At 47.6% G+C, this 13,072-nt stretch overlaps 1 protein-coding gene across 6 annotated transcripts in view; it reads left to right on the top strand.

Annotated features, from left to right (window-relative positions):
- The window catches only part of AP2B1 (adaptor related protein complex 2 subunit beta 1), a 78,113-nt gene that overhangs the window by 44,015 nt on the left and 21,026 nt on the right, over positions 1 to 13,072 (top strand). For 5 of the 6 annotated variants that reach the window (XM_027898587.1, XM_027898586.1, XM_027898588.1 and 2 more), the window contains 3 exons: positions 7,529 to 7,570; positions 9,321 to 9,467; positions 10,730 to 10,875. In XM_027898587.1, coding sequence (XP_027754388.1) covers positions 7,529 to 7,570; positions 9,321 to 9,467; positions 10,730 to 10,875 — 335 coding nt within the window. The remainder of the gene's footprint in view (positions 1 to 7,528; positions 7,571 to 9,320; positions 9,468 to 10,729; positions 10,876 to 13,072) is intronic. The other variant, XM_027898590.1, reaches the window with a different exon arrangement.

The following is a 13,072-nucleotide window of genomic DNA, read 5'->3' as shown; positions in this document are numbered from 1 at the left end:
TTGTCCAGAGAAGGCAACAGAGTGGAGGAAGGGCTTGCTCTGATGATGAGCAGCTGAGGGAGCTGGGGGGGCTCAGCCTGGAGAAAAGTGCAGGTTCAGGGGGACCATCTCACTCTGTACAACTCCCTGACAGGAGGGTGTAGGTGGGAGTTGGTCTCTTCTCCCAGATAACAGGTGACAGGATAAGAGGAAACAGCCTCAAGATGTGCCAGGGGAGGTTTAAATTGCATATTAGGAAAAATGTCCTCACTGAAAGGGCTGTCCAGCCCTGGCACAGCTGCTCAGGGCAGTGGTGGAGTCACCACCCCTGGAGGGATTTAATAGATTTGGGGATGTGGTTTAGTGGTGGCCTTGGCAGTGATGGGCTAACAGTGTAGAGGTCTTTTCCAACCTAAATGAGTCCATGATAATAAGCCTAATTAGTGAATGAATGTGATCTGTCTCTATGTTCATTGTTGTGGGCATGTGTTTAACAAGCATCAAGCTGGCTTAACCCTAACCTGGTATTAGCTAAATTGCTGGGTGGTGTCTCTGGGCTGCATGACTCACCAAGAGGGTTGGGATTTGAATCTTAGGTTAATATTAAGCCACATTTGTGCAGTGCTATCCCCTCTTCTACCCCCTTTTCTTTGGCGGGGGTGTCTGACTTCAGAGGGATGCTCTTGCAGTAAAAGTGCCAACAGGACTAACCCAGAAAGACCAACAGCAGTTTAAACTTCCATGGCAAACGTCATTCTGCATTTCAATTTCTTAAACTGGAGGGGGTTATTTTTTCTTCCAGGCATTTAAATAGAGACTATGTGGTGTAAAACTGGATAAACACCAAATTAATTTTTTCATTTGAATTTTCCTCAGCATTGCTAGATATTTATCCCCATGACCAGGGAGACTCCAGCTGCTTGAGAGGTTAATTTATTTATTGAGTAAATCTTATTTTATCTCCATAGTGAGTTCTGTAATTGGTATTAAATATAACATGCATGCACAGATGCTGAGCATGTGTTAACAATTAAAAAAAAAAAAAGATAGAAAAAGGGCTGTTAGTACAAAAACAAGATATGGTTTCCTTATAACCAGAGCAAACCTGCTGTAGGACCTATGGAGAGCTGTTTTCTAGAGAACAAAACCAGTCTGGGTTGTGCCCCCGTTTGCCACCATGGGTTCAGTTCTTCTAGTTCTTCTCTGCTCATTTTTCTTTTCCATAAGATGGTGACTAAGCCCACTTCTACAGAACTATTTGAGATCTCCAGCTCAGCAGTGTAAAGCAGTCATACCAGCCACTCGTGTGGGAGAAACAAAACTTCCTGGGACAGCAGATTGCTGGATGCAGAGCTTTGTGCAGTTTGATGCTTCAGCCCCTCAAAGGCAGCTCTGAAGTGGCTGAACTTCCTGCAGGTTACAGGCACCCTCCCAGCTCCTGTTTGCTGTTGAGGTGGTGCTTTGCAGGATGTCTGTCTGTGCTGACATGAGCTGGGGTCATTTTGCCTCTAAACCTTTATTTTGTGTGTTCCTTTTGCTCTGAAAATCCACTGAGCATGTGAGTGAGAGCTCTGTGCTGCCCAGCACATCCTGCAGCTCCCTGTGAGCCTGTGCATTTAATGGGAGCAGGGCACCATGGCCAGGAGCCAGGGAGGCTGGCTTGAAACCCAGGGGCAGAGCAGTAAATCTGTGGGAAATAGGCAGGCTTGGATAGCCTGTTATGTAAGGGTTTTATTTAATGCTCGAGCCACTCATCTACAAGAATATTATTGATTCGAGACTGGCAGCTGGTCAGATTGATTTATGTCCTTAGTTGAAAAGCTGTTTGATAAACACTGGATGTCTACAGTTTTCTGTAATACCTGGACTGGTTTGGGCTGTTCCAGGTGGAGCTGTACCCCTCTGTGTAATTAGGCTGGATATAGGGGGGGTCTGACCCCAAGGTTCCCTTCCCACCCCTGTGCTTAGCTCTGCAGTGGGATGGAGGATGCAGCAGCTCACCCTCTCCCCCAGAGTGTCCTGAGCTCCAGGCACCTGGCAGCCTGGGGAAGAAACCCCTGCTCCAGCAGCCCTGAGTGCCAGCCTCATCCAAAAGGGGCTACTGGTGTCACTCCCTGTCTGACTGCTTTCAGGTGGAGACTTCGAAGTCTGGCCTCAGGGGACACCCTCCTGGCTTGTTGGGGTTGATTAGGGACTCACCAATGTTTTATGAAGGAACCTTTCTGCTGGTGTTTCATATAGTCAGAGTAGTTGTGGAAGCCCAAAAGCAACCTGGGAGCCAGATTCCTCTGCTGGCTCTGCAAGTGACTTGCTGTGTATAATCTTAGGGAAGTTACTCCATTACCTTTTCCTGGAATTACAGTGTGAGAGTGTCAGTGCTAGGTCAGCCCCAGCATCCATTTATGCAGTGGATGTGATGCTTTCCCAGAGTGCTCCTCCAGCCTCTGATAAAGAGCTCAGGGACTCCTTTCATCTGGGCTGTTCTGGTTTGATGAGCTTCAAAGGGCATCTCTGTTAAGATTTCTGACAAAGGACACGTGTCCATTGCTGGAGCAGGGCTGATATGGAAAAGGAGCTCTTTTGGTGGGTCACTCATTCATGTCTGATTGAAGGCTGTTGTTGTAGCAGTCACAGGACTGCTGGAGCTTTGTGAGCTGCTTTTTTGCGCTTTGGAAACTGAAAATGGTTAGGACTCAGTTTTGTTTGCTGATGGAAGTCGTTCAGCCAGGTGTAAAGCATTAGCAGTAAGTGGCGTGAAACCAGTATTGGCAGCAGGACTTGTTCCCCAGCACCTTTGACACAGCTGTCCCCGGTTTGGAGAGCAGCCCTTCTGCCCTGCAAGCCTGGCTTGGTGGTGTGAAAACAGACACATAAAACAAGCAAACAGGCACTGAAAATGCCTCTGTGTGAGCCACAGCAGTGCCTGCAAGGAGATCCCTGCAGCCCACCAGGAGATGCAGCCTGGTCTGTCCTGCAGCTCAGGTGTCTCTTAACAGGATTAGCCCGGATCAGTGGCATCTCAGTCAGCCTCAGCTCCTGATTCCTCTTAGGTAAATGCCTTGTGCTCCTTGCTGCTGTGTTACTGAGTGCTGGCTCTTATCCAGCTCCTGGAGCTGTGGTGCTCGACCCTTGGTTTGGGGTGTGAGGGTGGGAGGAGGCAGCAATTGTCCCCTGTTAACCCATGAGCTGTGGTTCATGAAATGCACAGCTGCCCTGAAAGCCCTGGCTGTGCTGTGGACACAAGGCAGAGCAGTTGCTGGGCAGTGGTTGTTGCAGCTTCTGTCCCTGGCTCCACCCTCCCTGTTATTTTTTGGTGCTCCAAAAGCCTCACGTCATTTTGCAGAAGTGATTGTAACCCCTCTGGATCACATGAACACTTCAGCAGAGTCACTTCATTACAAGCTGCTGTTAAGATGCAAATAAACCCTCCTAAATGCAGTAACTCCAGCACTGCTGCACTTCATAAGTCAGCATAACTGCTTCCACGGAGCTGGAATTACAGGGCAAAGGCTCTCCCACTGCAGAGCAGCTGCAACGCTGTCCAAGCCAACTCCTACCAAGTAAAGGCGCTGCTGTGCTCTGGGGAGAGGTGCTAGTACTGGTTTTATTGATGCAGGCTTGCCCAGCCTCTTCTTTAAACCCATGTGGCTACTTTGGTGCTCTTGTGGCACGATGGGTTTGGAGGCAACGAAGAGAATCCCTGTTTGAGGAACTTGGTGCTTTTGGGGTCCAAGAGTCCCTGTTCATCCCCTGCTCATCTCCTGGAGCTGGCAGCTCTTCCTCCTGGGCAGAGGCTTTGCACTCTTCAGCAAGAGGCAAGCCTGCCAACTTTGGGCTCAGGATCAGGGCTTTGCAGTGCTGCGAGTTCCCTTTGACCATCAAATGCCAGCCCTTGTCCACTAGTGAGCATTTAAGCCTGAGTGGGGCTGACAGCTGTATTCACATGGTCCTCTTCTCCATGGGGCTTTTGCCTGATCTGCTGTAAGGCAGGTCCAGGTTGTCCTTCTGCCAGTGTCTGTCCACCCATGAGATGAATGGAAATGGTTAAATAGAGCTGCCAGCCTTGGGGAGTTGCTTCAGCAGCACTTCACGCCTGACTAATATCTGCTTCTTTCCTTCTGCACTCTGCCTGTCACTCCAGATGGGAGAGGACACTCCGTGGGTAATTGGTTCCTGTTCCCTCTGTCTTCCTCCTTCCCTCTTACTCACGCACATTGCTCTTACCGTCTCTTCCATCATTCTGAGTTTGGAATAAAGTTTGGTCTTGGGCATCTCACAGGAGGATGGAGTGAACCAGTCCTGTGGTCCCTGAACGGGGAGAGAATGGGTGCCATGGGAGGGTGACAGGCAAGAAAAGTGGAGAGAGGTACTTGTGTGCTGCTGCAATGGGCAGTGCTCCCCCGATCTGATGGGGAACTGATTAGTTCTTTATTAACTTGTGTCGCAGTAGATGTGCTGTCACTTCTTTTTTCACTGTTAGGTAGAGCCAGCTCTGCCTGCAGGGACCCGGAGGAGCTGGCAGCTCCTCGGCGCTCGCTCTGCGGCTCCGTAGCACATCTGCAGTGCTGGGGCCCGAGGACTGGAGCCAGGAGAGGCACAGGCTGTGCTGTGCAGAGCCCTCTGACCAGCAAAGAGGGGCTTCAGGAGGTCAGAGCTTCCTGGCATTGGAAAGAGACCTTTTCTCCCACAAAGCAGACATGTCGGGTGCAATCTGGAAATGTAAAGAGGCTCGTGGTGAATTCTCTGAGCCAGTGAGGTTTTTTTTTTCCTGCTCCTTGTAGGGGGTGAGAACTGGAGCCTCCACTCAAGCAATTCTACTTTCCCCCCAAGGCCTGACATTTAGGGAAAATGGAAGACTTGTAGATAGGTTGAGGAACCCCAATATGTCTTTTCTGCTCTCCCTCACAGTGAGTGCATGCAGATACCGGTGTATGAGCTGCTTCGAGGTTGGGTTCCTACCCTGCAGCTTCTTGTGATGAGTGTAATAGGAAATGGTAGAATGGTTAACATCTGGCTTGATTATGCAGAATTATTCAGTCATTTCCATAATACCCTTTGTAAAATGCTTGCTGCTTGATAAACCAGTCTTTCTCCTGCTTCAGACAACAGTACCAGAAGTCCTCCGTGCATACAATAATATCTGGAAATGAACTGGATTCTTTCTCTTCCCCTAGACTTTGCTGCCTGTCAGTATAAAGCATGAAGTTCATCTGCATGCAAGACTATGAATAGGGATGAGGTGTAATAGTTGCATTTATTACTCCTCGGTGAGCCAGTAACAAGATGTAAATGATCTGATATATTAATCTAAATCATGGCTTGGCTTAGCAGTCAATAGAACAAAACTCGGCTCTGCCAGACAGTTTCGGAGGGGGAGACTTGACAGTGTAATAAGCCTTGTTTTATAAGCTCAATATTAATTGGATTTGCATCCTCTGGCTGGCTTCCTTTGGTCTCTGACTGATCCTTCTTTTGACCATGGAATCAGTCACTTTTGTCTACTATCTCTTAAGTAAGCCAAGGAAAACTGGACAGCAAGAGCCTGGGTTGCTGTGTGAAGGGGTGGCTGTTGCAAAAGATGGAGAACCTGCTATTAACTTATGCCATGACCTCAAGCAGGGATAAACTGAGTCCCACACAGGAAAAAAAAAAAAAAAGCTCCTAAGGCTTTTTAACAAAGAGCAAATTTTGTGTTATTTGTACATCTCTAACACCTACTTATGGTGGCAGATGTTGCATCAGCTGGCTCCTGTGGGGACTGGGGAAGGAGAGGTGCCAGGGGATAGAACAGGGATCCAGGGTGGCACAGGGATTTGTCAAATTTTACATGTTTTGTGGAGGCTGGTTATCACCTGGTAAGTCGCTGTCCTACGACTTTGCTGCTGTTCTCAGGGCAATTTATGCTTTTTATCTGTGCTCTGATGGAGAGAGGTGTGAAGCTTTATGGTATCTCTTGACCGGCATAAAACACATTTGCTGTGAGATCTCCCGGGGAGCAGGCTGGTGGGGAGTGGAGCAAAGTTAATTTCCAAAGTTTTTGTGCAGAGGGAAAAGGCTGGAACCTTTTTGGCTCTTAAGTACAGGCACTCCTGGCAGCTTCTGTCTTAACTATATGGTGCATTTATTCAGTATTCTGACACATCAGTGTTTATTTGAACAATATATTTAAGAGCCTTTGTTGACCCAGTTTGTCACATGCCTTTTATGAAAGCAAACTAACTCCCCAAACCCTAATCAAATGGAAGAGGAAAACCATCTCAAGGTGAGCTGTGATGATCTGGTCTGACAGTCCAGTTTTCCTAATGGGACTGGCTCCTACCTCACCCCTACATCACCCCTGCACTTGCATCATCCTCTGTGCTTATTGTCAGGTCATGTTCCTTGTCTGAATGCGACCCAAAAAACCCCTGTACTAGGCAAAAAATTACCGTGGTCTTCAGCAGAAAAGCCTGGGACACGGATAAGCCTGGAGATGTCTCTGCAGTGAATAACCACTGCAGATCTGTGGTTGTTCCCTCCTGGCTATCAGTCATCTGTTGAGTGCTTTTTAAATATTCACAGGAGTGGTGTTGTACTCACAAACAGCACTTGTAGCCAGCTTTGGAGCCTGTCCTGCTCACTGAAATCTCTCGAGCGTGTAGAACGATGTTTGAAAAAGGGGCTTTGTCACTGAGAAGGTGGTGTGGATGCTTTTGTGAAGGGAGTTCATGATAGAAGAGCTTCTAGGTGGGCTGCAGGAGGGTTTGGCAGAAGGGCCCCAGCGAGGATTTAGTGTTCATGGAGGGTTGTGCGGGTGTACACAGTCACTGTTTCATCCCTTCAGACTGTAGCTGTGTAGCTTGGCAGAGATTGTTACTGAAATAACCCGCTGCACCGAGCGCTCTCTTTACTGTTGGAGTGCCCATTAGATCATGAAGCTGTTTTTTCTCTGTCTGTGGGAGGGTTGCACCTTCAAAGGAAAGACAAAGCCCAGCTATCTGAGCTGTTGCAGTAGCCAGCACATATCCTTTCTTTCTTCCCTGTCATTCAAAAGAGCCGCATGTCAGAGGAACACAGCCAAGATGCTTTGTGTTTGCCCGTAGTTCCTAGCTGTTCCCTAGAAAACTAAAGCTTTCAGGAAGTCAGCTTCCTGTCAGTTTTATTTTTATGCCGTTTCACAGTTACCCCACTGGGTTTTGTGGAGCTGCTGGGGCCTGCTGGCAGGCAGCGAGGTGGGCTGGAGGGAAAGCACTGATGCATGAAACGTGAAGAAATAGCGCCGAGGTTCTGGTGCAGGCGAGAGGCGCAAGGAGGGATGGATTTTTGCTCTTATTAACCTGCAGAACACTCCTGTCCGCAGCGTGGGGTACTTCTCCAAATAGCTCTGCTCACACAACAGCAAAAAGCCCCTCTGTTCCCTGTGCTTTCCCAGCACTGCATTTCCATCTGTCCTGTGTGGCGAGCGAGCCGTGCTTGGAGCAGCGCAGGCGACTGGGCCCCGCTCCGGCCATCTGACACTTGGCTTAAATGATCTCCGTCTTTCTCTCCTCTCTCTCCTTCTCTCTTTCAGCTTGGCAGTGACCTTGGCGGGGGCATTGGAGGAAGCCCGGCAGTAAGTGCCATTCCATTTTTTTCCCCAGTTTAAAAGAGCTGCTCAAAGCTCAGGGTTTTTTAAATGTAACCTCGCCCGCTACGTGCTGGAAGATGCTTTAAATCCCTGAATGTGTTGGAAAATGGGCAAATGCAACTGAAATCGAAACACACAGGTCCCCACCTATGTTATTTTGAGTCCAACTGTCACCTGGGCTTTCCTAAGAGCAGCCAGGGCCCCAGAGCTGTTCACTCTATCTGCTTAGCTCTTCTTTTTCAGAGCTTTTAGTTGGAGCACCAGCGTTAACACTGGCAGTAGCTCATCCTTGTGCAACTGCTTTGGCAGCTGGAAGGCCAAGGATGCTTATCTCTACTCACAGAGCCCGGTCTGTTGTAACCCTAACCCACTGGCACCACAGGCTTGCCTGAACTCAGTGCTTTTCTCCTCCCAAAACCCACTGAAGTTTTTTGCCTGGACATCAGGAGTCAGGTGCTCTGAGCTCTCCTACTACATGTGATCAGTGCTGCCACTTCCACTGTGCTTTGTGAGTGTCCTGGTGCCTACAGCTCTTGCCAGGACATGGGAGAGTTTCAACCTGCTTTCAAAGCACCCTTGGCTTCAAACACATACCAGCTTTTTCCAAGAAAGCGTGGGAAATGAGTGCAAGATGACTTGGAGATGCAGTGGGCAGGAGTAGCCAAAGTAGTGTCCCCTACTAGAAGGCTCCAGTCCCTCTGCCCAGGACTGTGTACCCAGTAATTCAGTGAGGAAAGAACACTCAGTTCTGGAGGGAGGGCTTTTCAGAGACCCTTGTTATGGCTGCAGTCATTCTCTCCTTCCTTCCCTGTGAATCTGGCACTCCTTTCTGGCTTCAGCACGAGGGCAGAGGAGAGCTGGTGGTGCAGTACACCTGTAGACTCCAGGCAGTCCATCCACACCAGAGCATGGGAAATACTTCCCTGTAGTGATCAGACCTACAAAGCCAGATCTTTACCTGCCTGGGCCAACAAAAACCCACCAAGCAGTTCTGTCTTAGTAATTCTGCCTGTTTCTGGGCTGCTGACTGGAGAATCCTGTTCTCAAGCACATAATTCTTCCTCCTCGCAGTAAAGAAGAGAACTTGGGAGTCAAACTTGAGTGTGACTGTCCCATCTGGAGCTGGGCACCTGAAGGTTAATATTCCTGTTTGGGTGCCTTCATTTAAGTCCTGAGAGAGAAGGATTGCCCTTCCTGCAGGAAGGTTGTCCACTGGCAGACAGAGACGACGAGTTCTGCTTCACGTGATGAACCTTTTGGACCACGGTGCTGAGAATGCAGAGCTCTGGCTTTGGGTGGGAGTACACAATACGGTCATGACTCCCTTGCTATCTCTGGATATGCAAAATCTTGCAGATTCCTGACGACTGATGTAGTTGGGGGGAAGATTTGAAGCATTTTTTTTTCTTTTCCCTGGGTTTACGTAGGGTAGATCCACAAAGCGTATTGTCTTATGAGAAGGAGAGATGGAGAAGAAAGATTCCTCCAGAGTGAAAATAGATAACTGGAGCTATAAAAAATGATGTGAAAGCTTGGTTGAGGTGACAGCCGGGTGTAGGGATTAGTTGCCAAGAGCCTTGGAATTCAAATGCATAATTTAGCACTATTGATAAATCAGCAGGGAAGCTGCAAATGGCTTTAAAATATTTAGGATATTGCCCAAGTTCATGCTTTATTTAATAAGTAGCGTTCAAGTGGGATGTTAACCAGAGCCTGTTCTTTCTGACTCCTCCAGGTGGGCCAGACCTACATTCCCTCCTCCGTGCCAGCCACCTTTGCCCCTTCACCCACCCCTGCAGTGGTCAGCAGTGGACTCAACGACCTCTTCGAGCTCTCCTCTGGCATAGGCATGGCTCCCGGAGGATATGTGGCTCCAAAGTCTGTACGTAAGGAAAAACAATCCTCCTCAGTACGCTGCCTTACCCTGGGCTACAGGGAGTCTCAGGCTTCTCACGTGTCCCCTTTATTTGTGAGTCTCTGGTGCTTTCGGCACCTTCGTTCAACTTCATCCCATAAGGGATGCCCTGGGGTTTTTTCCAGGTGGAATAACAATATATTGGAGATGATGTTAGTACTTACAGACTTCTGCTGCTTTAGCAGTTCCCTCATTTTGGCTGTAACAATATTACTCTCAAGAACGGCTTATGTAATATCCGAGACTTTCCGTTTTGCCAGAGCAGCTTTCCTGCAGACCTGCTTCTCATAGCAAGTTTCCTCGGGAAACCGAGGGCAGGATACGATGTGCAACAACTTACTTTCGTAGCAGATTTGTTTATTTGGAGGAATCCAACGTGACAGCGAAGATAAAACCATGTGATTGGGATGAACATGCCGCAGTGTAATGCAGATAAATGCTCTGTTAGCGGCAGGGACCGCAGATGCATTGGCTTAGTCAGGAGGGGTCGGGAGATACAGAACGTGGTTCTGGAAACAGGCTGAGGAGCAGCCACAGGGAGCTCTGGGTGAGCCTTCCCTGCCTGAAAGGGAATTACCAAGAATTAGCACTCTTATTAAATAGTCCATGGATGGATAAACTTAAATCATCCTGTGAAATCGAGGAATATGAAATGGAGTGCGCAGAGCATACTCAAAGCTCTTGGTCTTTGCGATTATTACACCATATATAAGACCAACTACAAAAGAACACAGTAATTTTGAGCTAAGCACTACCTCATCTTGCACCACTCAAATTTGGGTCTGGGTTTTTCCCACAAAGGTGGTTTGGGAATCCAGAACCCGAACAGCTAATAGATTTTATTTGGTTCAAACTTTAGTATTGTCCTGCTTCTAATAGCCCAACAAGCCCTTGGAGAAGCCTGTCCATCAGCAGACTCGGTAAGTCTCACATTAGTGTGATGGACACAAATTCTTGTGCACACTAATGCTGTAGTATATTTGATTTCTTATGTGAGTGCTGTGAACAAATATGGATTAGGAGCAGCAAGCTTATTCCTCACTGGTGAGCTCAATCCTTTCAGCACCCCATGTCCCATCTTCCCTGTAGTGTTTCTTTAGCCTTTGTGGGCTTAATGTGCTGGTGTAGCTGGATTTCTGAACTCAGGACTTTTGGGGTTTTTTTTGGAAAACTACTAGTTTATCTTCAGGCCAAGCTGCTCACGCTGAATGACATCTCTTGTGTTCAAGGTTTGGTTGCCTGCAGTGAAGGCTAAAGGATTGGAGATCTCAGGCACATTCAGCCACAGGCAGGGACACATCTACATGGAGATGAACTTCACCAATAAGGCTTTGCAGCACATGACCGACTTTGCCATTCAGTTCAACAAGAACAGGTAAGAAATCAAAATCAATACTCTGTGCTCAAAAGACAGCATGCTCCTGTGAGAGGAGGTTGTGCCTACACTGCTAGATCTAGGCAGGGCTTTTACATAGGTGTATAATGCAGTCATGGAAATAGCTTGGATGATACAGCCTGAACTCTCCATCACACCACAGTTGTGCTGAAAGGGCTGAAAATACAGACTGATAAATCTGAGGGGAAACAGGCAGCAGACGGTCCCATCGTTCTCCCGGCTCTGAAACAGCATCTGCCCCGTTTAATCTTTGGAGTTTTAAAGCAGCCTCATGAGTTGTTAGGCAGGTTAGTGGTTTTATAGCCAGTGAGTGCCCTGAGGAAAACCAAGAGCATAAACAGGCAAGATCTGAGCTGCACAAGTATCAACCCTCTGCCTCCTGACCTAATTGCTGTGCTGCCCCTCAGCCTGTCTGGAAGTACAGGACTCATTAATAAAGCTGTTTGTCAGTGAAGAAGTTGCAAGTTAAGAGCCTGTGGCACATGTTTTCCCCATAATTGGCCGCAGAACAATTTTGTCAGAAGGAGCAGCCACTTGAATGTTTAGAGCATACAGATTGTTCTCAGAAAGCCGTCTCGGCCAAAGGACATGACATGGCAACACAGCCACAAAGTCTTCCCACAAATACCCTTTCCAGTAAGAGCTTATCCTATGGGTTTATGTTATCTTGAGCAAGGGCCAGGCAAGTTCTTATCAAGACTGTAAAGGGTACCTTGTGACTGAAATGTCCTCCCTATCTCCCTCTATCACTTCACTGCAAAAGGGTTCTCTCTGCTAAAAATCCACTGAAGCCATCTCTTTAATATCTCTCTTAGCCTTGCAAATTTAGGATTTCTTGGGACGAATAAGATTTACTTAGAAAAGACATTATGCTAAGTAAGTCTTAGTAAATGTTCTCCCTGGACTGTGATATTTTCTGTAGAGTTTTGCTAAGCTGCTGTATGCAAATGTTTCTTGCAAATTGACCTAGAAAAAAAGGCATTTTGTTTGTGATTTCCCCCCATACATCAGGCCATGTTGTAGCCACACCTATGTGACTTCAAGCATGTAAGAAGTTTAAATGCTCTACAGTATACCAGCAGTTTTTCCTCTTGCAGCACAAGCTCCATATACAATCTACTACTGCTTACTCTTTAACAAATGCTGTTCTCCTGTCACGTCTTTTCCACTGTGGCTGGTGCATTGGAAAGAGCTGCTGAGGGCTGGTTCTTTAGTTTTAAATATTAAGGTTTGTGATTGGGAAGGTTTTATTGCTTCCCCCCCCACCCCCTTCTGCTGCTAATCGCATGCACTGCAGTCTTAGGACAAAGCATTAAAAAAAAAAAAAAAAAAGCTAAAGCTCTGGAGTTCTGTAACATCATAGCCCCTTAGTAACAAACTGCAACTTTGATTTCCCTCTGAGTCTTAGGGAAAGCACGAGGGTTTGTGTCCTCCAGGGTGAAATGGCTGCAGAAAGCAAATCATGTGGCGAAGCCCTTGCTGAGAATGTTCTAATTTCAGCTCCCTAGAGCTGGAAGCTTAAGGAGAACCAAGAATGGGGCGTTTACTGGTTTTTGAAGGAGTGAAAAATACAATAAATGTGGCTGACTCTGTGCAGAGACAGGATCAGGTTTTTAGTGAATAAAGTAAAAATACACACCTGTACGTCCTGTAAATGCTCTGTGACCTCTGAGCTCATGTGGATTCTGCCAAAGAGAAAGGCATTTATGAGTGGACACCAAAGCACCTGCACTTCCATGTGCTTTTGGAAAGCAGTGAGTACATAGTATAGAAGTGCTGTGTTAAATGTGAGCTAATTTCCCTTTTTGCCCCACTGAGCAGAGGTGCCTGTGGAATTAAGTGTCCTTTGGGCTGAATGGTCAAGTAAGCATTGCTTTGGTGGGATAGATCCCCAGTGAAGGAGCTTCAACCGAGTGGCTTAGCCAGGTGCCGTCATTTGTGACTGGCTGCTCTGGTTCGTTTGTTCTGCAGTGCTGTTACCAACCACATGTTCCTCCCTGGGTATTTATTTAATCTGTGTTGGCTCCAGTTCCTTCTTCCATAGCTCCCAGTGATACAACAGCCATTCAGTGTGTGATGTATTCTACCTGCAGTGCTCTGCAGCTCTGTAAGAGAGAGCCAGGAGGCCTGACTGAGTCCAGGTGCTGACCCTTGCTGGGCAGGCTGGTGCTCAGCA

This window comes from Empidonax traillii, unplaced genomic scaffold, assembly GCF_003031625.1.
Source record: "Empidonax traillii isolate 1590-97213 ecotype Southwest subspecies unplaced genomic scaffold, ASM303162v1 scaffold607:size387008, whole genome shotgun sequence".
In the NCBI taxonomy this organism is placed as follows: Eukaryota; Metazoa; Chordata; class Aves; order Passeriformes; family Tyrannidae; genus Empidonax; species Empidonax traillii.
Note: the sequence above shows the minus strand (reverse complement) of the source record. Positions and strands in the feature narration are given on the sequence as shown.